General features: G+C 41.6%; 1 protein-coding gene, 1 long non-coding RNA gene and 1 other non-coding gene across 5 annotated transcripts; 1 reads left to right on the plus strand and 2 right to left on the minus strand.

The window, feature by feature from the left end:
- Positions 1-757: 757 nt before the first annotated feature.
- Positions 758-889, minus strand: LOC127679542 (small nucleolar RNA SNORA17). The gene has a single exon (XR_007976841.1). It is a non-coding gene; the product is annotated as a small nucleolar RNA SNORA17 (small nucleolar RNA).
- Positions 890-1075: 186 nt separating this feature from the next.
- Cd163 (CD163 molecule) lies at positions 1076-26985 on the plus strand. Of its 3 annotated transcripts, none has more exons than XM_052174803.1 (17): positions 1078-1245; positions 2256-2339; positions 3577-3897; positions 5511-5834; positions 8177-8497; positions 9205-9531; positions 13397-13711; positions 13811-14125; positions 14735-14830; positions 14912-15226; positions 17134-17454; positions 22659-22970; positions 23475-23504; positions 23901-24008; positions 25142-25231; positions 26171-26306; positions 26783-26985. In XM_052174803.1, exons 1-17 carry the CDS (start codon positions 1215-1217, stop codon positions 26802-26804), a joined length of 3468 nt encoding a protein of 1155 aa, XP_052030763.1. In that variant the 5' UTR covers positions 1078-1214; the 3' UTR covers positions 26805-26985. The 3 variants fall into 3 exon arrangements, with proteins under 3 accessions (XP_052030766.1, XP_052030763.1, XP_052030765.1); XM_052174805.1 differs by having other exon boundaries at positions 26265-26306; XM_052174806.1 differs by lacking the exons at positions 22659-22970; positions 23475-23504; positions 23901-24008; ... (1 more) ...; positions 26171-26306; positions 26783-26985 and adding an exon at positions 18256-18373 and having other exon boundaries at positions 1076-1245.
- LOC127679173 (uncharacterized) lies at positions 3816-5586 on the minus strand. The gene is made up of 2 exons (XR_007976695.1): positions 5494-5586; positions 3816-4940 (listed from the first exon to the last, which is right to left on the minus strand). It is a non-coding gene; the product is annotated as an uncharacterized LOC127679173 (long non-coding RNA).
- Positions 26986-27523: the final 538 nt, after the last annotated feature.

Here is a 27523-nt window from a genome sequence, read left to right on the forward strand (position 1 = left end):
AAGCAAGCCAGTAAGAAACATCCCTCCATGGCCTCTGCATCAGCTCCTACTTCCTGACCAGTCCTGACTTCCTTTAGTGATGAACTGCAACATGGAAGTGTAAGCTCAATAAACCCTTTCCTCCCCAACTTGCTTCTTGGTCATGATGTTTGTGCAGAAATAGAAACCCTGACTAAGACAAGCCCAGAGCAGGGTTCTCTGTCCACCTAGCCTTTGATAGTAACAGAACCTTGCTGTTTCAGAGCCATGGGTCCAGACATGGCTCCTGGTAGTAGCACAGATCAGTACCCCAGTATGTTCTCAGGCTACTCACAGCCTTCTGTTTCTCTTTCTCTGCCATTTCTCCAGCACCTTCTTGCTCCTCTTAGTGGTGCTCAGGGTCACTGCGTGTGTGGTTTCATTTCAGGAATAGTCTCAGGAGTGCTATGTTCCACACATACATTATGACAGCGGTCAGGGGTCATCTCGGGCATGGTCTTCCCCTAGGCCTGAGCTGCAATGGACAAGTGGTCATCTCAGGCTAGATCCACGTTCAGGCCCCATGGAGCTAGACTGGTGGTCATAATGCCCAGGCCCACCTGAGTGGCCCCATGTAAGGGGTCAGCTGTCTTAGGCTCACTCCATCCCCACCCCACCACTGATCCCAAGGTCCCAGGTAGGGTTCTTATGGTCTCTGGTTCACTCCCTACTCTGAGACTTCATCCAGGCCTCCAAGGTACCAGACTGGTGGTCATCTCAGGCTTTCTTTTATAAAAGGCATGGTAGGCTACTGATCATTCAAATGTTCACAGATCAGAACACTGAGCATGGCCATAGCATGTCTCCACTCTGCCACCAACTAATATAGGTGTGACACAGCAGCCACACCTGCCACATCTCTAGGGGCAGAGTAATCAACTAATTAATTAAAATATTCAATCAAGAGCAACATGTGAGTGAATACACTCCCTAGTTTTTGTAAACCTATGCAAACTGTTAAACTTTCCTCTGGTTGTTCTATGTTCCAAAGTGGGAGGAGAAGGAGGATAAAGGAAATGAGGACTCTCCCTTTAAGGTTGGCTCCTCCCTCCTTCTGGAGCCTTTCTAGTCTTAAGAGTGAGATGATTGTCTCCCTCCGTGATTGTCAACTTTCTACAGAGGACACATCTCCGAAATAGTACCAGGAGACACACGAGCCATCAAAATCATCAAACTTTGAAATTGGCAGCCACAGAATGGTTCTTCTTGGAGGGGCTGGATCTCCTGGTAAATGTGTCTTATTTATATTTATCCTTTATTTGAGGTAAGAGACGTCCTGACAGTGAATGGATGTGATTGGCACAGGAGAGCAAGGAAGAGCAAGAGGCATCTGGGTCCTATGGAAGTGCTTTTCATCGGCCATAGATCCCAAACTGAAATCGGAAAGAAAGGAAGCAGTGCTTTCATTAATTTTATAAAATTGCTGAGGTGAAATCAAGTCAGGCTCTGAAGTAAGGAGAACTGTCCTGGGTATGAAAGAGGGTTGTTAGGACAGATAAAGTATAGGGATTGATAGTGATTAAAAGTTGATTTCCAATAGGAAATTTGGAAAACTAACTCAGTGCAAAATTCTACTTCATGACGTTCGTGGACTGGCTAAAATCATTCTTCAATTTCACATGAGTGCTGAATTGTGGTCACTGTAGAGCTCAGAGCTGTGTGGCACTGTATGTGAGGATGCTAAGATTAACATTTGGGTATTTTTGGATGTAGAGGAGACTATTTGTCACACAATTGAAAGTGCTATTTAGCAGGTCCTGTTGGTAGAACAGTCACGACATAAGAAATACCAGCCATTCTTCCATGAAGTTGTTAGGAAACTGTGTGGACCAGATAGACATGCAGGTGGGGGTATGTGTAATTGATGCCAAGAAGGTAGAGGGACAGAGAGCTCAGAAACCTGTCCTATAGTGTACAGAGAACATGTTCGATGACTACTTTTGTTGCTGTCTCTTTCAAGAGTACAGGCTTAAGACCTGCCTTTAAAATTTGCCTTGAAACACCTTGCCCAGTGTTTTCACAAAGCCTCACTCCTGGGCTGCACATAAGCAGCTGTATTTCTGAAGCCCTTCCATCAGCCCTGTCATTCTTGATCTGGACTATTCCCATTTGCCTTCCATTTTGAAGGAAGGGTCTTTCCTTGTACTGGTTTAGTTTTTGTCAGACCCCAGACTCAGGGCCTTCTCTTCTCCAAAATCTCTTGTTAGTAAACTTCACTCCTGCCCCTTGTTTCACAGGTTGTAAAAGGTTTGTCCATCTAGGTCTCTTTGTTGTGGCCGTGAGCTCACTTCTCAGTGCCTCTGCTGTCACCAGTGCTCCGGGTAAGTATTTTGTCCAACTTACTTATTTCCTTAGCCTGCCCGGATATGAAATGTCAAACAAAATCACAGTTCCACTCTATGGTAAATAGCATCTAAAAACCCATCTTCTGCAAAGCTGAAGAACCAAATATCAAAACTACACAATTAATTGTATTCTAACCAGACCCAAAATGATTAGCCTGGGTCTTCCCTCATATAAAACAACCCCATGTTACATAAAGACTAAAGGTGGTGTATAGCAGACGAAAAGATAGGAGAAGAAAGTTCAGTGTTATTTGAACAAAAGGAAGTTCCAGGAACACTTCAATAGATGCAAAACCTAAATGTGACATTTAAAAAAAAATGTATTGCAGGAAGCCTGGCTGGTAGGCCCACAAGGTTCCTCAGTTAAGCCAAAATAATAGCAAAAAAAAAAAGCTGAAGCAGTCTGAGAATGGGAGGGAGAGAAATGTTGTTTTTTATAATTATAGATAATAGGAAAACAACTCTCTAGACTTCGATTTTAAAAGACTAGTTTTAGATTTCAAACTATGTGTAAATGTATAAAACTCCATGCAATTTTACATAAATATATGAAATGGTTATTTAATCCCCTTCAACTAGTTTCTCAATCCCCAAACAATTACTACCAACCTGATTTCTGATAGAAAGGACCATACGTTGTTCATCCTTTAGGAATCTGTGCACCTTATTTTGCATGCTATAAATTGCCACTGATTAGGATACCCACACATACAGCTAAAATCCTAGGTAATACTGTGCCATTGGCTCTCCCAGGTTTGCTCCTCTTGAATCCTGGGGTACTAATAGTTCCATGTGAATGCCCTAAAATACCATTCTCATATCATACATAAGTAATCTAAAAACTGATCATGCTTGCTGGATGTTTTCTGACCATTTGCTGTGTTAACTTGTTCCTTGTTACCTGTTCCTTGTTACCTGTTACTTGGTCCTTGTTGCTTGTTGTTTGCTGCTTGTTGCATGTTACTTATTGCTTATTGCAATTGTTACTTGTTACTGTGTTGACTTGTTACTTGTCCCTTGTTGCTTATTACTTGTTGCTTATTGCTTATTGCTTATTACTTGTTACTTGTTGCTTGTTGCTTGTTGCTTGTTACTTGTTACTTGTTGCTTGTTGCTTGTTGCTTGTTACTTGTTGCTTGTTGCTTGTTGCTTGTTGCTTGTTACTTGTTACTTGTTACTTGCTACTTGCTACTGTGTTGACTTGTTACTGTAGGAGGAATGAAGAAGGAACTGAGACTGACTGGTGGTGAAAACAACTGCAGTGGGAGAGTGGAACTTAAGATCCATGACAAGTGGGGCACAGTGTGCAGTAATGGCTGGAGCATGAACGAGGTGTCTGTGGTTTGCCGGCAACTGGGATGCCCAACTTCTATTAAAGCCCTGGGATGGGCTAACTCCAGCGCAGGCTCTGGTGACATCTGGATGGACAAGGTTTCTTGTACAGGGAATGAGTCAGCTCTTTGGGACTGCAAACATGAGGGGTGGGGAAAGCATAACTGTACCCATGAACAAGATGCTGGAGTGACCTGCTCAGGTAAGGCTTACCTACATCAAAGCAAAATTCATGCACCTATTTCTACTTCAGCTCACAGTGTCTCTTGGATTCAATGTTCCATTGAATTCTGGCGCAGTAATTCACTGATGCTAAAACTTCACGTAAATCATTTCATCTTTCTAAGCTTCTGGTAACTCAATAATAAGACACATGCCAAGCTCTCTACACACTGTCTGGTGTGTAATAATGCTGAAAATACGAATTTCTTCATAGAACCCATCTTTTATTATCATGTGGACTAAACCATCTTTGTCTCTTTCTCCTTGTTTATTTTATCATTAATCTTTATGATGAGGGGTCAAATGAAGCATTTATAACAAATTTCAAAACTATAAGAAATCTTTCCAGTCCTTTCCTGTAAATATGGCTGATATTCAATTACAGCTGAAGTGTGGTACCCTGTGCTCTTATTTTCTTACATAATGAAGAATGAAGTTAAATGTACTTTTTGAAGCTTATAAACTTGAAGGTCCAACTAGAACCTGATAAGAGAAAAAGAGCCGATAGCTACTCGAGGAATTGCTAGTTTTATAGGGATCTGCTGTCTGTATTTGTGAGATCCTTCACCCTAACTTCTTCTTAGTCTTCAGAATCCACCTCTTGGCACACAAATCAACAGAAAACTGATGCTGGGCCACATCCCACACCGCTCCACCACTCATGTCTTGGCTTGGCCATCTTTCTAGGTTCTCAATGCTATGTCCAGTGATTGAGCTTTGGGCTGTTGATCTGTGAAGTGGACAACAAAGCTAGCATATACTGTTGAAACTTGTAAGGATTGAATAATACAGCATGTGATGCACTTCTATGTACATTGACTGTGACCTTTTATAATTATCAAGTATTATGACTAATTGCCTATAATGAAAACAAGCCTTGCTAAGGTGTGGTCTTTGGTTGGAGTTTCTTGTTCAAGAAAGTGCTTCTAAAATTTTGTTCATCTTCTCCAGTGTCGCCATATATCAACCAAAGTCTCCTTTCTTCATGTATTTTACTCCTGACAGCATGAGGAATACATTTCACTGTAAAAAAAAATAAATAAGAAAATAAAAAACTCCCCTTTTGCTGAAAATGATAGTGAATTCATAGGGAAGAAAACCACAATTTTTAAGAACTTGATAGCACATAATGTTTTGAAGACTGTTGTGCTTATTTAGGTATTTTAATATTGTCTTATTTTCTAATTTCAAATTCAACATCAATTACTGATTCTTAGAACTCTTTTAATATGAAGAGGTTAAAATAAGGAATCAGGTAAATGACTATTTTCTTATTTTTGACAACTTGATTAAAAGGCCAATTTACTTTTCTCTGCTTTTTTTAGTGAATAATGTGTCATATTGGTCTTTTCTATAATAAAGAGTACTCTGATCCATAATACAATTTGCTTAGAAAGCAGATGTAGAGGGAAATCCTTATTGCTCATTGGGTGTCAACATGTTAAAATTCTCTGGTATGTGGAGATGGGCCATAGCTAAAAGCCAAACACTAATTTTTAAATTCCAAGCATCAAATTCCATGTATTCAGGAAACTCTAAATGATTAGCTGCTTATGGATGAATTTCCGTTCCTAACCTTGGTCTCCTCTCTAGATGGATCTGATTTGGAGATGAGACTGGTGAACAATGGGCACGGCCGGTGCTTAGGAAGAGTAGAAGTCAAGTTCCAGGGAAAGTGGGGGACAGTGTGTGACGACAACTTCAGCAAGGATCATGTTTCTGTGATTTGTAAACAACTCGGATGTGGAAGTGCCATTAGTTTCTCCGGCTCAGCTAAATTGGGAGCTGGTTCTGGACCAATCTGGCTTGACGATCTGGCATGCAATGGAAATGAGTCAGCTCTCTGGGAATGCAAACACCGGGGATGGGGGAAGCATAACTGCGACCATGCTGAGGACGTTGGTGTGATTTGCTTAGGTAAGGACAGCTCCAGGCTTTCTGCTCTCTGTGACAAACAAAATGAAAAGGTACCAGAAGTGTAAGCCCAAGTCCTTGAGAACATAATAAATTCAGCCTCTGTCACTTCACTGTTGTCTTATCTGGAGGTCCCAGCTCTAATATCTGTGGGTTTGCTAACTGAAATCAGAAGATTGAAACAGTCATAGGGGGCCAGAGAGGTGCTGGCATGGTGGCTCATTAATTGATAGTCCTTAAAGCTCTTGCAGAAGACTGGTATTTGTTTCTCAGCAGTCGCCTGTGATCCACAACTACCTGTAACTCCATTTCCACAAAATCTGATCCCTTCCCTGATCACCAAGGGCATGTGCGCGTGCGCACGCGCACGCGCGCACACACACACACACACACACACACACTGCATATATATTTGCTCAGGCACACACATATACATGTAAAACTTTTAAAATAAAAAAACTAAAGTAACTATAGGAAAAATTAAAAGTAATGACATTTACTTCCACATTAAGGAGAATCTTTAGGAAAAGCTTGATGGGGGTTGAAGATGGGGCTAAGGGGGGGCAGGAGAGGACTGAGTGGAGGGATGAGAAGAGGAGGGACAGGGGGTAAAGGAGTCAGTAGCAAGTAGTTTAAAGCTTTTGTACATGTGAATATTATATGTTGAGCACATTTCCACCTTGTAATCTCTTATCCTTTCCTTGTCTTTCTCTCTCCTGTTAGTAGTCTCTGTTTCTTTTAGACTGTTTTATTTCTACTTTCAAGTCACTTCTAAATAATCAGAAAGATGATATAGATGATAGATAGGTAGATAGATAGATAGATAGATAGATAGATAGATAGATAGATAGATAACAGGTAGACAGGCAGATAGATGATAGGATGGATAGATACATACATACATACATACATACATACATACATACATGATAGGTAAGTAGATTATAGATACAAACATACATACATACATACAAACACAAATAGATATATAGATAGATACATAGATTATAGGTAAGTAGATAGATGATACATACATACATACATACATGCATACATACATACATACATACATGATAGATAAGTAGGTAGATAGATAGATAGATAGATAGATAGATAGATAGATAATGTATGATGGGTAGACAGAGATGCAAATATAGAAATATCACAAACATATAATTTATATGTCTAGTAAAAGTCTCTGAACCTCCACTGAAATGACATTTGCTATTTGCCTTTCTGAGGTTGTTTAAAAATAACCCACTGTCTTCATCATCCTCTATCACCCTCCATTTTAGCCACATTGACCTACTCCTTCCCAAACCATCAGCTCAAATCCATAGAACTAAATAATAGAAGCAAAAGTGCCAATATGTCAGCACTCTACAGGGGCTCAGGCTATCCATGAGCAAGTACTGCTTCAGTGAGTTTAGCATTGTCCCACAGTGTCCCAGGATGTAGACTTGTGTTTATCATAGGATACTCTTCAGAACCAAGGAAGGTTTTTGTAGAGTGTGTTGATTGTAGCTGGTGAGAGGAGTGGATTAGGCAGCTCCTTCTCCTTCTGCTCTTCCTTTAAATTAAGAGAGTATTCTGTTGATACACCATGATCATGACAACTTATACAAGTAATCATGTATTGAGGCTTAAGGGTCTAGAGGAATAGCTAGGTGTCTGTCACCATCACAGTGGGGAAGCATGATGGGGAACAGGCAGACCTGGTGAGTGGAGTAACAAGCTGGGCACCCACACCTTACAATGCAAGAGTGAATCAGAGTAATGACCAGGAATGGTCCAATGCTATTAAAACCTTCCCCCAGGGGCACACATCCTCCAGAAAGGCCACACCTCCTAAACCTCTCCAAACAGTGCCACCAACCAGGGACCAAGTGTTCCAACACCTGAGCCCATGAGGGAACATTCTCACTCAAAACAACAACAGGTACCCACAGAAGATCCAGGTACACCACACAAGCTGCATGATGTAGAAAGATCATGTTATTAACAATGAAAACAAATGGTGGACATTTACCAAACTGGAGTAAGAAATGAAAAACCTAAACACGGGCATATGTGCTTTAAGAACAGAGTAAGCAGTTCTAGCACCAGTTGTGGCAACCAAACAGGTGCAAAACTGACTCTGGACAAATCCCTGAGACACTTCCCAAATTAAGAACTGCATGCTAAAAAGTCCTTGCACACCTACTGTCTTTAATAACTCACAATAGAACTAAAGAATGGCTGCCTCTAACAATCCCTCCTCCTCTTCTTTAACTCCACTAGGTCTCGTTTTCAAACACCCCATTCTTATTTCCCTTTTGCCAACTTGTTATTTGTTGCTGTTACAGAGGGAGCAGAACTGAGCCTAAGACTGGTGGATGGAGTGTCCAGATGTTCAGGAAGATTGGAAGTGAGATTCCAAGAAGAGTGGGGGACCGTGTGTGATGATAACTGGGACCGCCGAGATGCTTCTGTGGTGTGTAAGCAGCTGGGATGCCCAACGGCCATCACTGCCATTGGTCGAGTTAATGCCAGTGAGGGATCTGGACCGATTTGGCTTGACAACATTAACTGTGAAGGACATGAGAAAGCTCTTTGGGACTGTAAACACCAAGAGTGGGGAAAGCATTATTGTAATCACAAAGAAGATGCTGGCGTGACATGTTCTGGTAAGTAAGTTAGAACAAAAAGCAAGTCAAAGAGGTAGGACTAGTGTGAGTTGTGGAAATAATTCGCTCATTGGTGGGAATTCCTTCCCAGCTGGGAATGATCAGACACACTTCATAGGTGGGTTATCTCACTCCTTTTTCTGTATTATTAGGTGTACAACTTGGAATCACACCTTAAATTCTAAATCTATATGTAGCTCGAAGAGTTAGTATCTGAGGACTAAAGTGTTGGTTGGGGGAAGGGGCTGAGTAATTAGTATCTGAGGACTAAAGTGTTGGTTGGGGGAAGGGGCTGAGTAATTAATATTTTTAGTCCTTAAGAACTATGTACCATTTCTATCTGGAACTCACAGTCATCATTTGTTTACTAAGGCCTCTGTAAATAGGCAAGCCAAAATGAAATATGGTGGCATAGGTCTATAATCCAAGCTCCTAAGGAGAGAGCTAGGGCGGAGGGTAGCTAATTCAAATACATTCTGGGCAACTTACCGAGGCCCATATCAGTAAGATTTTAAACAAAATTACAAAGTGGTATTTGGCATATAAAAGGGACTGGGTTCAAGCCACAGTATTATCAAGAAACAAGTGAAAAATAGGCACTGGGTAGATCATAGGATCCAGTGTCTCCATGTCTGCAAAGAAGAAGAGTAGAAAGTCTTTCGGGAGCTACCCTGCCCAGGTTCCCTCTGTTTATGTTTCCTCTGCAGATGGAGCAGATCTGGAGCTTAGACTTGTAGGTGGAGGCAGCCGCTGTGCTGGGATTGTGGAGGTGGAGATTCAGAAGCTGACTGGGAAGATGTGTAGCCGAGGCTGGACACTGCCAGACGCGGATGTGGTTTGCAGACAGCTTGGATGTGGATCTGCACTTCAAACACAGGCTACGATCTACTCTAAAACCAAAACCGAGGCAACAAATATGTGGCTCTTTCCTGGATCTTGTGTTGGAAATGAAACTTCTCTTTGGCAATGCAAAAACTGGCAGTGGGGCGGCCTCTCCTGTGATCATTTCGAAGAAGCCCAAGTTACCTGCTCAGGTGATACTTTCAATCCATTTGTTATGAAGCAACTTAATTCCAAGGGTACTATAGATACTGTGTTCAGGGTTTACTTTTTTTAATATTAGATATTTTCTTTATTTACATTTCAAATGTCATCCCCTTTCCATGTTTCCCCTCTGAAAACTCTATCCTGTCCCCCTTCCCCGTGCTCACAAACCCACCTACTCCTGCTTCCCTGCCCTGGCATTCCCCTACACTGGTGCATCGAGCCTTCACAAGACCAAGAGCCTCTCCTCTCATTGATGTCCAACCAGGCCATCCTCTGGGGTCCCACCATGTGTACTCTTTGGCTGTTGCTTAAGTCCCTGGGAGTCTGAGGGTACTGGTTGGTTCATATTGCTGTTCCTCCTATTGTTGTCCCTGGAAACCCCTTCAGTTCCTTACTTTTCATGCTCTTGTTCCAACCTTATGAATCAGTATATACAGGCACCTTGATAGAATTCAGATTTGTTTTAAACCTCTTCCTTTGAACTTTTAAAAGATTTATGTATTTAGTATATTTACAGTATTCTGCCTATATGTATTCCTGCACACGATAAGAAGACATTAGATCTCATTATAAATGGTTGTGAGCCACCATGCAGTAGCTGGGAACTGAACTCAGGACCTCTGGAAGTGCAGCCGGTGTTCTTAACCATGGAGTCATCTCTTCATCCCCTGGGGTTTATTTTTAAAAATAAATCTGATTGCACTATTTCTCTGAAAACTGTAATTAATGTACTTGACACATATCTTTATGTGTCTGCATTATGTGTGTATGTAACATATTGACAGACCATGAATAACTATTCTTCAACTAACAATGTATCAGGGGTCTGGAGAGATGGCTCAGTAGGTAAAGCACTTGTCACACACTCATAAAAACCTGACTTCAGACTGACAGAACACATAATGGTCTGGGTGCCACAGTGCACACTTGTAAGCTCAGCAGTAGCATCTGATCACAGCTATTCTCAAAGTTGGCAAGAGAATGCTATCCAATGATGAGGTCAAAGGGCCCACTGACAAACACCAATGGGTACTGCCTGCCATCATTCAACTCAGATGAAACCTATGGCTAAATGAAAGCAAAGACTAAAAGGTTACTTTGCTGGCATGCTTGCTACTTCTTTTGTGCAGTACCAATTTTATCTTCTGCTTTGACTGCATTTTATGATCAACCCAGCTGAGAAACAGGACACCCTGGATGTTTCAAATGATGACGTATCATATATACTTTGTTACTGAACAAAAGGAGGAAGTCCTAACTAATTGTTCTTACACTTGCTCTCCATTCAGGTTCTTTAGGAAAAGAAGAAATCTTGATTTAGTTACTTTGGCAGATTAAAACTTAACTTGTTAATCAAAAGAATCAAATCTGTGCACAAAATTCTATTTATAGGCTCTTATACAAAAATTAAACCATATATTTGTTGGGAATAAAGTCCCTTAAAAAAAGCTCAGACTCCAGCATTCTGACCATACATATAGTGATCTAAAGGTGTAGGTGAATGCATGCTAACAGATTCACAAAATCAAAGCTGGAAAAATGGAGTCCAAAAGTAACCTGTTTGGATGAAATATTTTGGTCTTAGATTCAAATGTTTTAGGATTGGAGAACAGAAAGAATGTATACATAAAGAATTTGCTTTTAAGCACATTACACATTTTCACCGAAAAAAAGAAAGCACATTTGATTTGGTTTTGCTTTTCTCTGATTCTATTTTATTTCATTTGAAATGGCTACATGTGAATACTTGAAAAACCTAGAAACCAAGTTTGCCCTGATCTCAGAAATCACCTTGACTTAAAGATTAAGTCCAATGCCAACCCACTCACAAAACTTTCGACCCAAAAATGTGTCCTGCCTATAAGGAGTGCAGGAACAAAGATGGAACAGAGACTGAGGGAATGGCCAACCAATGACTGTCCCAAACTGAGACCCATCCCATTGCCAAGAACCAATCCCTGACACTATTGATGACACTTGCAGACAGGAGCCTAGCATAACTGTCCTCTGAGAGGCTCCATCCAGGAGCTGATTGAAACAGATGCAAAGACCCACAGCTAAACTTTAGACAGAGATCGGGAAGTCTTGTAGAAGAGTTGGGGGAATGATTGAGGGACCCAGAGGGAATAAGGACTCCACAGGAAGAGCAACAGAGTCAACTAACCTGGTCCCTTGGGGGCTCCCAAAGGTTAAACCACTAACCAAAGAGCATACATGGGTTGGTCCTAGAGCCCCACACACACATATGTAGCATATATACAGTTTGGTCTTCATGTGGATCCCCAAACAACATGCGGGGGCTGTCCCTTTCTCTGTTGCCTGTCTGTGGATCCTGTTCTCCTAACTGAGTTGCCTTGACTGGCCTCAGTGGGAGAGAATGTGCCTTGTCTTGCAGTGACTTGGAGTAAGTTGGTACCCAGGGGCTACTCCCCCTTCTCAGAGAGGAGGTAGGGGAGGGGCTATGGGGGGACTAGGAGGAGAGGAGGACTGTAAGTGAAATATAAAGTGAATTAATTAGTTAGTTAGTTAATTAATTAATTAATTAATGTGGGGAAGGGTTGTCCAAGAGAACTGTATTCATACTAGCCAGTGACATCTTAAGGGGATTTTATGCTCACCCAATTCAAACTAAAGACTTTCCAGTTAAACACTCATTATTTGTGTATATCATTGTTTGCTTTCAACTTGGTCCACATTTAGAAATCATGGGTTCTTCATCTCATATTTAGATAGGAATTCACTTTTTGTCTCATGATGGTAAAATTCCATCATGCAGAGACATTCTATTTATACTCCTAATGCAGAAAGTAGTCATATCTGGAACATTTTCAGAGATATTTAAGTGTAAAGTAAAAGGTGCATGATCTGAAGGTACATAGAGTATGAACACTGCAAGGGCTGAAGGGCTGTCTGTCTGTCCATCTGCACCACAGTGACGGTGGCATCAAAGGCTTGCGCAGGCATCTGTGAAGGATGTTTCCTTTCTAGAAGGTCCAACCACTTCTGATGAACTTCTGTTTCTTTAAAGAAGTGAATTTGAAGTAGTTTGTGTTTTCAAGATTCTCAGTAGTTTCTGGTATTAAAGGAAGCCCTGCTTGTCTTGATGGTCAAGCCTCTTGGCCTGACAAGGAGCACATCCCAGCCTGACAAGGAGCACGTCCCAATCTGAGTTTCCATTCCTATTATCTGGCATCTCTTTTGTTTACATTTCAAAGCCCACCTACACTAAGTGGCATACAGGTTTGTTTTCTCTCTCAGTCCTGGAGGTGCAAGATCTAGGAGTCCGATGTAGCTCTGCCCTTCCTGCTAACAGAGCAGATGGGGCACAGAATATGGTGTGGGGCTGGCAAAGTGGAGCGTGCACAGGCCTGTTTGTCTATGAACCATTGTGATAAAGCCATGTCAGAAAGGAATGGGAAGAGGACAGGAAAGTCATAGATATCAAGGGTTCCACTTTTTAAAGTCTGGTATTTATTCAATGCTCCAAACAAAGATATGCTGAAAACCTATATGCAGATGTTGATAATGCCACTGTAGACTTCAGGCTGCAGCAAGTACTGGGCTGGCTGAAAGAACCCAGACTGTGAACAAACTATGTTTTATGAATAAATGCAAGTGAAATACTAGAAGAAACAAGAAGTTCTGTTCTTGCTTTTCTTCAAAATACAAAGCTCTAGAATTTTCTTGGAAGGGCAGGTCAATGAAAAATTCTACAGCGACAAATTGCTATGCTCAGTCTAGACAGAAAATCCAGAAGGTACAGAGTGAAACTGCAGAGAACCCTGGCTCCTATCCCACCATGAGTGAAAATGTGGAAATTGTCCTTCTCACAGAAATTATTAATTTTTTCAGGCCACAGGCAACCCAGACTGGTTGGAGGAGAAATCCCATGCTCCGGTCGTGTGGAAGTGAAAAACGGAGATGTGTGGGGCTCCGTCTGTGATTTTGACTTGTCTCTGGAAGCTGCCAGTGTGGTGTGCAGGGAATTACAATGTGGAACAGTCGTCTCTGTCCTAGGGGGAGCACATTTTGGAGAAGGAAGTGGACATATCTGGGGTGAAGAATACCAGTGTAATGGGGATGAGTCCCATCTTTCACTGTGCTCAGTGGCGCCCCCGCTAGACCAAACTTGCAGCCACAGCAGAGATGTCAGCATAGTCTGCTCACGTAAGACAAAGAAAATATCTTCAAATTGCTCCTAGGCTATGAAAGAGAGAGGGGTGAGGGAGTCACGGATGTCTTTTCTAAATCCCGGTCTCCTTTCAGGATACCTAGATATCCGTCTGGCAGATGGCAAGTCCTCCTGTGAGGGAAGAGTGGAGCTCAAGACCCTCGGCGCCTGGGGTCCCCTCTGCAGCTCCCACTGGGACATAGAAGATGCTCATGTCTTATGTCAGCAGCTGAAGTGTGGAGTTGCCCTCTCTACTCCAGGAGGAGCACATTCTGGGAAAGGAGCTGGTCAGATCCAGAGGCACATGTTTCACTGCACTGGAAGTGAGGAGCATATAGGGGACTGCCTCATGACTGCTCTGGGAGCGCCGATGTGTGCCGAAGGGCAGGTGGCCTCTGTCATATGCTCAGGTGAGAGGATGCAGGGCGGGGTCAGGGATGAGCCTCTCCACCGGTATGCTATAGAATCAGGTGGAAACAGTCTGTCCGGGAGGTTCATGAGACCTGTGCTAGAACAGTACCTTCATTTGTCTTTATTAGAGAGTACGTAAACTTAATTTTCATCAGCCTTAGTGCTGTCTAGTGCTTACTGCAGTGCTTCTCAATCTTCCTAATGCTGTGACCCTTCAGTATAGTTTCTCGTGTTGTGGTGACCCCCTCCAACCGTTAAATTATTCTTATTACTACTTCATAACTGTAATTTGGCCACAGTTATGAATCGTAATGTAAATACATGATATGCAGGATATCTGATACTCCACCTCCTGTGGAAGTGTTGTTCTCCTCCCTGGAGGTCGCAACCCACAGGTTGAGAATGGCTGGCTTACTGGATTCCATGTTTTCTCGAAGCACCTGCTCACTTGCAGGTGGCCCACCTACCCCACCCCCGTTCCTCACCCCTCCATCCTCCTTCTTCTTTCTCAAGTTATGATTGTCCTCGACTCACCGACAGAACTCTCCGTCCAGTCCTTATTCTTCACCCTTTGTATCTAATATTCCTGTAACTTTGGGTGTTTTCAGGAAACCAGTCCCAGACACTCTTGCCGTGTAGTTCGCTATCTCCAGTCCAAACAACAAGCTCTACCGTTCCAAAGGAGAGCGACACTCCCTGCATAGGTGAGAATCTGTGGTCGACCTCTGAAAACGACCTCAGACCTTTCTGGAATGTGCTTTATCTATCTTCATTTCTCTTTCCAGCAAGTGGCCAACTTCGCTTGGTAGGTGGAGGTAGTCGCTGTGCTGGGAGAGTAGAGGTCTACCACGAGGGCTCCTGGGGCACCGTCTGTGATGACGGCTGGGATATGACTGATGCCAATGTGGTGTGCAAGCAGCTGGACTGTGGCGTGGCCATTAATGCCACCGGTTCTGCTTACTTCGGGGAAGGAGCAGGCACTATCTGGCTAGACGAAATCAACTGCCTTGGGAAAGAGTCTCATATTTGGCAGTGCCATTCACATGGCTGGGGACGCCATAACTGCAGGCACAAGGAAGATGCGGGCGTTATCTGCTCAGGTAAGTTCTGCACATCAGTCCTGCTCACAACTGCATGTAAAATGACTAAGGAGAAAAGGGGGTGAATATCAGCCTGAAATATTCCTGATACTCTGCTCAAGCATTTCCAGAGTCAGCGAGTCCCAAAGCATTTGTTCAGCGAGTTGGTACAATCTCATGTATTGGCTAGTACACTTGCTGTAAAGAGAAAAATACAGAAACAAGCCTAGATATCAAAACATGGTTAACACTCAAGCGCCTCTATAGATGTATGTACAGCCGGATATTGGATTCAATGGTACACTTGATAATTATAGTAGATTAAGAAGACATTGGATTCTGGAAGCCCTACTTCTTCCAAGGAATTGCTCTTGCAGTGTTGTCAAAGACCAATTGACCATTCCTTTGTAGGTCTGTAGCTGGACACTCTATTCTGAATAATTGATTTATATTCATTTTTCCCTTGTATAACACTCTCTTAATTAATATGGACTTATAATAATGCTTGAAAATGGACAATGGGAGTCTCAAAATTTGTTCTTCTCTTTCAAAATTGTTCTATATCAGACAATTTGGAGTCAGCTTCTCTGTATCTACAAAGCTCTTGCTAAATTCTTAGTCAATGTTGTTTTCATTACAGAGGATGTTGTTGGACACAATATATTCACTACAAAGAATCTTTAAATCCATGAACATATAGACTCCCTGATTTAGACCTTTAATATTTTTCATCAGCTTTGAATGTTTTCAACATATGGTTTCTACTTTTAGATAGAGTTACACAAGGTATTGTGGTTTGGCTACTGCTTTTGTTGGAATTTCTAGTTTTAATTGTTTCATTTTAGCGCATAGTAAAAGGTTTACTTTTCTATAACAAATATTTTGCAATGTTGCTAAACATTTTATTATTTTTAGAAGTTTCTAATAACATTTTTTTTCTTTTCCTTGGGAATTTCCATATTATAACAATGATGGTACCTATCAATGGGACAGCTTGGTGATGAAAAACAATATGAAGTTTTCCCCCTATTGCAGGGAATAAAGTCTTTTCCTACCATGTTGCAAAAAAAAGAAAAGAAAAGAAAAGAAGACATTGGACTCAATGGCACAATATAGATACGGTAGATTAAGAAGAATAAAAGTAAATAAATTCTATATAACATTTATAAAGGAGATAATTACCATATTAAAATAAATTTTAAAAGCCGATGAATGAGTTCTATTTGCCAAAAGAGCTTTACCCCTGCTTTGTGCACACAGCAAGTTTCAGAGACATTCATAAACCAGTAAAATCCCCCCCCCAGTTGCAGTGTGTTAGGAAAAACTAGTATGACTCACTAGAGTAGTGAAATGGAGCAATCCTATACCAGAAGCAACTGATCCCTATTTAATGATCTAAATCTGCTAAAGACATCTGTGGCAAAGTGGTGTGTCAAAAAAGGAAATATTTCCTTTTAAATGTACCCAAAACATTGGTTTTAGCACCTGTGTCTCATTAAGTGTTAAGTATCGAAGGTATTTCTCCAAAACCCAAATCAACACTGAAAGGATACATCCACCTAAGACCTGACTTCATCATAGAATGGAGACTTCACTGCCATATTCCTGAAATACATAGTTTACATGTTAATTAAAACCAAACAAGAATGGAATAAGACTCCTTGAGTTAAAATTAATTTAGGGAGAATTACATCACTGAAAGGAGTTCAGAGGTTTTGATTGAATCACATAAACATCTTCAAGTAGTGATAGTCATTAGAAAGCCAGGTATGTAAAAAACTAATACTACATTTTACCAAGACCTATTGGTCTGTTCAAAGGTTACTAACAAGTTTCTAGAAGTTGACACATTGAATCTGTTATAACCATTTCTAAGTTAGAGAAAAAGGAATGTTTTCTTCAGAGAAGTTGTTCTTCTTTTCCCCCAGAATTCATGTCTCTGAGGCTGACCAGTGAAGCCCACGGAGAGTCATGTACAGGCCACCTGGAAGTGTTTTACAATGGTACATGGGGCAGTATTGGCATCAGCAATATGTCGCCTACCACTGTGGGAGTGGTGTGCCGTCAGCTGGGCTGTGCAGACAACGGGACTGTACAACCTATGTCTTCAGACAAGACACCATCCAGGCCCATGTGGGTAGATAGTGTGCAGTGTCCAAAAGGAGTCGACACTTTGTGGCAGTGCCCCTCATCACCTTGGAAACAGAGACAGGCCAGCCCCTCTCAGGAGTCCTGGATCACCTGTGACAGTGAGTAGCCATTTTCAATAGGAAATTTCCATGTTATCCCCCACCCCCAACACTGACTGGTTTTCAGTCTCTGGTGTTTAGCTGTGGCCCTAATTTTTAGTCTTTTATTTATCTACTCATCAAGATCATAGTTTAATAGTGACATTACAATAAAATACCTTATAAACTTTAAAATTTTCCATAGCTTTATAAATGAAAACATTTTAAAAACTGGTTTAAAATGTCAGGGTTTTTTTTAATTCTCTGTAAAGCTTTCTTTAAAGAAAGCTTAAAATCTCTCAATTGTCTGTTTTTGCAATATCAAAATAAATCACCTTTAGTAAAGAGTGAAGACAGAGAGAACCATAATTTTATAAGGCAAAGCCAAGTTTTCACAGTATGAACTATTTATTGTTTCCAAAAATCAATACAAAAAATCAAAAAGTGGCTTCCTTTTATGTTAACAAGTTTAGCTGTGCTCTTGTATATGAACACATGGAGGTGCTATTTTTAATACTTATTTATTTTTTAAAAAAAAAGCTAGTTTTAAAACAGGGTAGAAATTATAAAAAAAAAATCTTATCAATTTAAAAGCATCGTTGGATACCGATCCCCTTGGTTGCTTCTTGCCCAGAACGGCTCCCACCCTTAGTTAAGAGTTTTCAATTAACTTATTGTTACAAATGTTACGGATTTTTAACCATACCCAATAAGTATAGCCAATATACAAAACACAGTAATCTCATACCTTTAAGAGCAAGCAGATAGTGGCCACATGCATTATACATTTAAAACAGACAACGCTTTTCTTACTTCCTCCAGCTGTAATTTCAAGAAAGGAGCACCTTGCTACCTGCTGACTCCAGTTCTCATGGGCACAGTGGTTCTGTAGCGGGAGGAGGCACCGGCTTCCTGACCGGAGAAAGCTGAGGAGCTGCTGGTACTGCTTTAAGAGCAATCTGTACCGATGCCAACCACCCCCACACAGCCACCCTCAGCTTCGCTGTCAGCTTGATCCAGGGGAAGGAGGAGGGACTGTGCCTGCAGCGCTCAGCTCCTAGCTGCCGTGCGGGGCACCAAGAGCAGTATCAGTTTAATCAGTTTTTGTTGTCCCAATTCAGCCTCTTTTTCTGCAAATCCTTGAGACGGGTTAAGTCTAAGTTAAGGGGTGAATAGTCAGCAGATGAAGCATGGCCCATTTTTTCCGAATACGAAACAGAGCAACAATCAAGTTAAATGAAACGGCAGACACAAACTGACAGACATGGACAATCCAGCATGCCCAGAACCAAGTGTTAGCCAACGGTAACCAGTGTGGGGCAGGATGTCTTAGGTCCATTTCTGACTCTATGTCCACTTTTGCCTTTCTTGGGTCCCAGACAGGTTCACACCGGAAACTAGAATACATATATAAGCTTACTTCTGGTTGGTGTTTGGCCAAAATGTTACAACGTTTTTAAGCTCCTAAACCACAAAGATCTGTGCCAAGTTATCTCACCAACAAGAATTTAGGGATAGGGGACTTCCTTAGGAATGTCTTTGTGGTACACTTATATGGTTCCCATTGTTTGGACAATTTAACCGTGGCATTCAGGTCTCAACCTGTCAATCATGATGTCAGTTACCCACGTACATGTCTCTTCTGCCAAGCAGGGTGTCAGTTATACAGGAAGGCTTTGGGAACTTAAACTTTATTTGACCCTTACTCAATATGGAAGTTTTATTCAAAAAAAGGCTTCAGTTTCGTTCCTTCTTACACCACTTTCTGAGAAAACATGTGATTTTATTTCCCTGTTCAAACCCTGGCTTGGTTTGTTAGGTCTAATTAGACAGAGAAGGATAATTTCCAGATAATACTTAGAATTGGAATAGTTGGTTTTATGTAATTGTTATATGCATATATGCACATATCAAATCAGTAATCATTATTCCATATCTTTGCATTCATGTACCTGAAAGTTCTGTTTGATTGATTCCTCTAAGAAAACTAATGGATCATTAAAAGGCCTACTTTCCTTTTACATTTCTTCCAAGTATTTAACCTTGCTACACTGATATAAGGCAAAACTCAGAATGGTCAATCCTGAACTATCTTTTCATCATTATGCATCTCATTAAGCTAGGAGGCTGATATGTCTGTCACGTTACTTTTGTCCATGTGAGGAAATTTAACTTTCCACATGATCCTGTCAACTTCATTCACTGGCAGCTTCCTGAGTCATGCTATCATTCTTTTAAAATGTCTTTAATAAGTTCCTGGAAAACCTCATGCTGTGTGTTTTGATCATATCCTTCCCCCCTCTCTCTCAGCTCCTACCAGATCCACCCCTACCCCTCTATGTACCCAACTTTGTTTCCTCTTCTATTTTTATAGCTCGTCAAGTCCAGTTTGTGCTGCCCAAATAGTCAAGGGTGTGTGTTCAACCTTGCAGCTTGGCCTTCCAGGGTTTCATCCCTCTCCCAGAAACTATGGATTGCCGATAGGTCCTCAGTTGGGGTGAGAATTCTCACCCACCTCTCTTCTCCATGTTGGGATTGTTGTCTGGCTAGAGCTTACACACAGGTCTGGTGCATGCTGTCACAAATAGTGAGTTCACACGTGCAAGTATCCTGTTGTGTCCAAAATATCCTGTCTCCTTGTAATCACCCACCATGTCTGGATCTTATGATCTTTCCAACCCAGCTTTGGCAGAAATCCCTGAGCCTTGAGGGAGGGGTATAAAATAGACACCCTATTTAAATCTTAGAAGTGTGGCATCCCTTATTCTCTGCATACAAGTTGCAGTTACCCTCCTCATACTCTTCCCCCTACCTTTCCTTCCCATTTGCCACCCCCCTTAACCCTTCCCTTTCCACTCTTCTATATCCCTGCATTCTATCTCCCCTCCCATGAAATAGCCCCCCTCCTCATGGCCCCATTCTAGTTTCCTGACCTTGATGGGTTTCCCAAATGAAATGTGCATGCCCACAGACTCAGGCTAGCACCCATGGGCGAGACAAAGCATGTGGCATTTGTCTGCATGGGTTGTTAGCTCACAATGGATGTTGTTTCCAGATATTTTTATTCAGGTGAAACGGTCATAATTTTATTTTTCTTAACAGGTGAGGAATGTTCCATTGTGTAAATGTACCACTTTTTCGTTTTCTGTTCAAGTGGTGGACATATAGGTTGGTTCTATTTCCTGGTTACTGGGACTAGAGTAGCTACGACCATGGATGACCAATTATCTTTATAAGACATAGGAGGCCTTTGGGCATATGCCCAAAAGTGGTATGGCTATATCATCTGGTAGATTGATTTCTAGCCTGTTGAGGAATGTCCACATTGATTTTCATAGTGTCTGTACCAGTTCGCTCTGCTACCAGCAGTGAAAAAATGCTCCCCTTTCCCTAAGCCCACACCAGCATCTGATGTCATGGGCTTTATTTATTTTTTTATTTTAGCTGTTCTGACTGGAGTAAGATGAAATCTTTTTTTTTTATTTGATATATTTTTTATTTACATTTCAAATGATTTCCCCTTTTCTAGCCCCCCACTCCCCGAAAGTCCCATAAGCCCCCTTCTCTCCCCCTGTCCTCCCACCCACCCCTTCACACTTCCCCGTTCTGGTTTTGCCCTATACTTCTTCACTGAGTCTTTCCAGAACAAGGGGCCACTCCTCCTTTCTTCTTGTACCTCATTTGATGTATGGATTATGTTTGGGGTATTCCAGTTTTCTAGGTTAATATCCACTTATTAGTGAGTGCATACCATGATTCACCTTTTGAGTCTGGGTTACCTCACTTAGTATGATGTTTTCTAGCTCCATCCATTTGCCTAAGAATTTCATGAATTCATTGTTTCTAATGGCTGAATAGTACTCCATTGTGTAGATATACCACATTTTTTGCATCCACTCTTCTGTTGAGGGATACCTGGGTTCTTTCCAGCATCTGGCAATTATAAATAGGGCTGCTATGAACATAGTAGAGCATGTATCCTTATTACATGGTGGGGAATCCTCTGGGTATATGCCCAGGAGTGGTATAGCAGGATCTTCTGGAAGTGAGGTGCCCAGTTTTCGGAGGAACCACCAGACTGATTTCCAGAGTGGTTGAACCAATTTGCAACCCCACCAGCAGTGGAGGAGTGTTCCTCTTTGTAGTTTTTATTTGCTTTTCCCTAATGACTTGGGATATTAAGTCTTTTCAAAATATTTCTCAGCTATTTGAGTTCCGTCTTTTGAGCGTTCTTTGTTTCACCCCTTGCCCTGTTTTCTAATTGGGTCATCTGTTTTGTTGACATTAATTTTCTGAGTTCTTTGTGTATCCTAGATACTAGCCCATTGTCGGGTTTATAGCAGGTAAAGATTGTTTCCTATGCTGTAGGCTCCATTTTCACCATCATAATGGTGTACTTTATTGTACAGAAGTTTCTGTTTCATGAGGTCCCATTTGTCAAGTGTTTGATGAAATTTATCCTGTCTGATGAAAAGCCATATACATTTATAAAAGAGGGGTTTTATGAGCAGTGTGATTTTTAAACCCTGCATTAGTTTTCATATATTTTATTAATTCTTGGAGAGTTTCGTACATGCATGCAGTATATTTGGATTATATTCATCGCTTCCACTCCTCCAACTCCTCTCCGATCCAGCTCTGTAAGTCCCCTTCTATCTTCATGTCTTCTTTATTCTTTTTCTTTACAACCCAATGAGTCCAGTCTGCTGCCCATACACTCAACGGCATGGGTCCATCTACTGAAACAATGTCAACAGGGATCAACCCCCCCAAAGAAAGCTGACTCGCCAGCCTCCAAGAGCTGTCAGCTGCCAATACTTCCTCAGTCAGAGTGGGCACATCACCGCTCCCTGCTCCATGCTGCAATGTTGACTGCCTTGATTTTCTCCAGGTAGCCACAGCTGCTATGGATGCAGTGGTCCTGCCCTGTCCAGAAAAGACTGCTTTGCCTCCATCCCTCTCAACCTCTAGGTTTTGCAATCTTTCCATCTCTCCTCCCAAGATGGTCCCCAAGCCTTGGAAGAGAGGAGTGTAATATAGATGTCTCATTTACAGCTGTTACTCTCTGCATTTTGACCAGTGCACATTAAATAGTTTTTAAAGCATTCAAATATCCCTGTTTTATAGCCTTTCAGAAGCTTTCAGCTCCTCAAGCATAAGTCATGTGTCTCTGTTTGTTTGTTTGTTTGTTTGTTTGTGTATGTGTGTGTGTGCGTTTGTTTCAGACAAAATAAGACTACAGGAAGGACACACCGACTGTTCTGGACGTGTGGAGATCTGGCACAGAGGTTCCTGGGGAACAGTGTGCGATGACTCCTGGGACCTTAAGGATGCTCAGGTTGCCTGTAAGGAGCTGGGCTGTGGCCCAGCTGTGAAGGCGCTAAAAGAAGCAGCCTTTGGTCCAGGAACTGGGCCCATATGGCTCAATGAAATGAAGTGTATAGGAAACGAGTCTTCCCTGTGGGATTGTCCTGCCAGACCATGGAGTCACAGCGACTGTGGGCACAAAGAAGACGCCTCCGTGCAGTGCCTCCCAAGTGAGTGTCAACAAACTGGATTGAGCGTTGGTGGCAAAGACGAGCCAGGCTTGAAAGTGTGACATATGAATGGTTGATCTGGCATCAAGGGGGGTCTGGTGAGAGGACGGTTGTGATGTTTCTATCTAAAGCAGTGGTTCCCAACCTTCCTAATGCGGCAACCCTTCAATGCAGTTCCTTGTGTTGTGGCAACTGCCCTCCCCCCAACCATAGAATGGCTTTGTTGCTGCTTCATAGCTGTGGTTTGCTACTGTATATGCAGGATATCTGATATGTGTGTGACCCCCCAGATTGAAAACCACTGATCTAAAGGAATGGTGAAAAAACAGTTACTGTTACACAGTGGCTATCATGGGAAACAGGCATATGTGTGCAGAAGAGATACTTGGAGATGCAAGCCTTAGGAGGGAAAGTGAGGTTGGTTGCTTAAGCAGCAGTGAAGGTATTGACATTTGCTTCATGCATGGCCCCCAGAATTGAATATCTTTCTCTTTTTCCCTGCAGAAATGACTTTAGAACCACATCATAGCACAGGTATGTCATAAAATCTATAAATGTGGGATTAATTTATATGCACAGGACTGTGCTATTTAGAATCCCTCTTGTGTGGGGCTGGGGAGATACCCAGGAGGACCCCTACCTGCTCAGAGAAGAAGGGAAGGTGTAGGGGGAAGGGTTGTGAGTGGGTACGACTGGGGGGGCACTGAACAGGAGGTGAGGCGAATATAATAATAATAATAATATAAAATAGTAATGATAATAATAATATAATAGTAATAATAATAATAATTGACAAATAAATAAAATAGAATTCCTCTTGTTTAGAAGACTTTGGAACAGAAGGATCCCTGAGGATTAGAGCTTTACTTCAGGGCCAGGGAAAGATAAGCTGAGACTTTATCATCTTTCTAAATATTTCCCCTTGCTTAGGTCACACCATCCTCACTGCACTCTTGGTCTGTGGAGCCATTCTATCAGTCCTTCTCATTGCCTTCCTCCTGTGGACTCTGAAGCGACGACAGCGTCAACAGCTTACAGGTCTGAGCCAATGATGATCTCTCTAATATATCCATGGGATAAAGGCGTTCTTGGAACAATTATAACATAAATAAGCAAATTACCCAAGTTTGAAGTGATTAGAAAGCAAGGGCCTATACGAGGTTTGAAGAGTTTCTTGGAATATAAGGAGCAAAATTTCCTTCAGGGGGAGCAGGGAGACAAGCTCTGGCTACAATAATGTATCTGCATTTTATACATTTAATTGGCATAGTTAATTAACAGAAGTGGTAGTTTAGAATGAATATAAAAATTTATGTTTTAAGATAAAGGTTTCCCCGTATTTAATTTTCTCCAACCATAATAACCTTAATGTAAAACTGAATTGTTTTCTCAAGCAATGTGCTAGGATCTGAAGGTGAAAAGGGGGATAATAAAATAATAAAATATTGTTGCTTCATGGAACTTTGGGTTTAGGAGAATATAAGGCAGTGCAGTGCTCTGTTGATATGAATGAGAAATAAAGTAACAAGAAGAAAGATTATCTGCAGTAAAAATGAGGATGGAGGGCTTCTGAGATACCTCTTGAGACAGATTTTATTTAAAGAGTTCAGATAACTGAACAAGAGACATTCCAGAGAAAAAGACCACGAGCAAGTATGGGAAGCTATAAAGGATGACACAGTTGTCCTCGTGGAGCGAAGTGAGGATCAAACACAAAAGCTGCCTGCCAAGCTAGAGTAGAAGGAAGGACCAAGTTATGAGACCCTTGTATCTGAGGGTCCAAGCCTGCCTGCTCCTTACGAGAGCGAGAGAGTGTGAGAGAAGAGAAGGGATCAAGCTGTGCTTTCGGAAGCACTTCGAACAAGCGCGTGCGTGAAAGGTTGGAGTAGGACCATAGGGTTGATGGGAGCAGCCCCGTGGAACAGGAAAAGGCTTTAGAATGGCAGTGTATGGAAGAGGATGCGCTTTCAGTCAGTCACAGAGCAGCGTTGGTTTCCTTGGGGGGAGAACGAGTCACTACACCGTGACAGAGATTTCCTATCTCATACAAGTAGGCTGGTTGGAAACAATGGCGTATATAACGACTGGTTATGTTTAGATTGCTAGTGAGAGGTTTAGGTAAAGGGGAGAGGGTTTTATGGGTGCCCGCTGATCACTAATTCTGTTATCAGTTACCTCAAGAGGAGAGGTCTTGATACATCAAGTTCAGTACCAAGAGATGGATTCGAAAGCCGATGATCTGGACTTCCTGAAATCCTCGGGTCAGTGAACTGTATTAAAGTTTAAAGCTTGGAATTTAAGCAAGTGCCCACAGTCGAGGCTGAGCATCCTACTTTGATTGATAGTTGAAAAAGTTCTAAAAGACCTGTAATGGGAAGTTTGTGGTGCATAGGAAATCAAAAAGGAGGGGCAGGATAAATGTCTCACAACCAAAATGTCAAGAAAGGCAACCATGAGCTGAAAATTATTTTTAGAGAACATAAATTGCAACCACAAGGAAGTCTATTTAGCCTAAGAGGCCGATCACAGAGAGGGGCACACCAGCCCAGCAGCATACTGTGACGTGAACCTCATTTTGCTGAAACAAAAATCCATTTTCTAAAAGACTGTTACGATGACTGTTTAAATTTTCTTTTCTTTCTCTTTTTAAAAATAATTTGGTCTGCAACATGATGTTATGGAGAACGCAGAGGCGCTGTAAAAGTTACTAAACTAAAGCAAGTGAGCATTTCCACAGTCTCAGGAATGCTGCGCACAGCAGTGTTATCGCTACTGCGCATGTGCAGTATCTTTGCGTCCTCCCACCTGCGTTTTTTCCTTCCAGAATCCACTCCCACTCCCTGTTACATCTGTCCTTGAATTTGGTTTTAAAGTTTAAAAGTTCAAGGTCTCCATATTCCATCTAATGAGATACCGTAGCTGTCCCCAGAACCAGCCTTAACTTCTGTTCCAGTAGAAACGCCCTAGTATGCATTGTCCTCGCTCCTCGGGAACCTTCTGAGAGGGATTTGCCTTGGTTCTTCAGTCTGTGGCTGCTGCTATGTCAGATGTGTATTTAAGGAACAGGAATGGTGCCGGCCCTCTTAGCTCACAACTTTTGGCTACCTGATTATGGGCAGTTTTTATATGCTTACAGAGCTTCCCAGACACTTGAGGCCAGGGCTGGCATATATTCCCAGTAATGACCTTCTTCCTTCCAGAAAATTCCAATGATTCACATGATTTTAATGCTGATGGACTAACATCTTTGTCTAAATATCTTCCTATTTCTGGAATAAAAATGGGACCATTCAGAGACACACTGAAAAGGAAAATGATCATTTATAATCCACTGAGGTGAGTGAGAATTTATTTATCATTATTCAAAACAGTCATGCTCCTCTTGAGACAGATAACTCCTCTTGTATTGGAAAGAAAAGAATGCATATACATGCATGTTTCCAGATGAATATACATATATGTATATGTTTATAAATATGTATCTGTGTTCAGGAATAAATCGACTTTTTGTAAATATGACCCAACAACTGCTAAGACGTGTGTGTGTGTGTGTGTGTGTGTGTGTGTGTGTGTGTGTCTGCTTATCAAGAACATCCATAAGGCTAAGGATAAGCAGGTTAAGTAAATAGTTTGAAATGTGACAGGGATCCTGTCACGCAGTTATAATATTTGTATAATTTATGCTATGATAAAGATTCTACAAGACGTTACAAATGGCAAAAAATCCATCTAGAAGGTTTAGGGAGATTGTAAGACAATGTGTTATTCTTCTATGTAAAGACAGAAATGACCTTTTTCTACGTATGGGTTAGGTTGGCGTTTGAAAAACCTTGACACGAAAGCCAACTAAATGGAACAAGAGCCCAGTTCATGCTCAGATGACCACAGCTGCATCTTCATGCTGTTCTTTGTTTCCTGGGACTCTGCTGAACCTGCAGAAACCATATTTGTGAAAATGACAACCTAATAGAGATGGGAGACTTCTGAGGGAATTAAATAAACAAGATTGCTATCACATGGTTTCTTTGTTTTGTTTGCTTGTTTGAGATCAGGTCTCAGGTGGATCCCTGACTACCCTGGAGATGGCTATAGATGGCAGGCAAGCTTAGAATTCACAGAGATCTGCTTGTCTCTGCTTCCCAAGCACTGGGATTAAATATGTGTACCACCACATGTGGTAAAAACCATTTGTCTTGATTTTATAAATTTCGGGTTGGGTTGTTCTGACTTTTTTAGGGTTTCATGAATATAAAAATATGTCTTTTTCTTTGGCATGTTAATTTTCAAATATTACACACTTCCTTGTAGTTGAGTTTAGGAATAATTTTCTTATAACAAAGTCAGGTAAGTTCTTTTTTACTTTGAATTTTTTTAATAAAGGGATATGGTCATTGTGACCACACATACAGCAATTGTGACTACCTGTATGAGGCCTTCAAAAAAATGTTTTAAAAAGAAAATAAAGGATGGGTAAGGGCATGAGAGTAGGAGTGGGGACTGATTGAGAAGAGGTTTGGAGGAAGTGGAGGGAGATGAAAGACTGGTGGGGAACT

The sequence above is a fragment of the Apodemus sylvaticus genome, chromosome 2 (assembly GCF_947179515.1).
Source record: "Apodemus sylvaticus chromosome 2, mApoSyl1.1, whole genome shotgun sequence".
Lineage (NCBI taxonomy): Eukaryota > Metazoa > Chordata > Mammalia > Rodentia > Muridae > Apodemus > Apodemus sylvaticus.

What these genes read in the sequence shown, in the direction of transcription:
- Cd163 (XM_052174803.1), top strand. Translation starts at nt 1,215, where the DNA reads ATGGTTCTTCTTGGAGGGGCTGGATCTCCTG. An exon ending in TGGAGGGGCTGGATCTCCTG is followed by an intron (nt 1,246 to 2,255) that starts GTAAATGTGTCT and finishes CTTGTTTCACAG; the next exon opens with GTTGTAAAAGGTTTGTCCAT. An exon ending in AGAACCACATCATAGCACAG is followed by an intron (nt 23,505 to 23,900) that starts GTATGTCATAAA and finishes CCCCTTGCTTAG; the next exon opens with GTCACACCATCCTCACTGCA.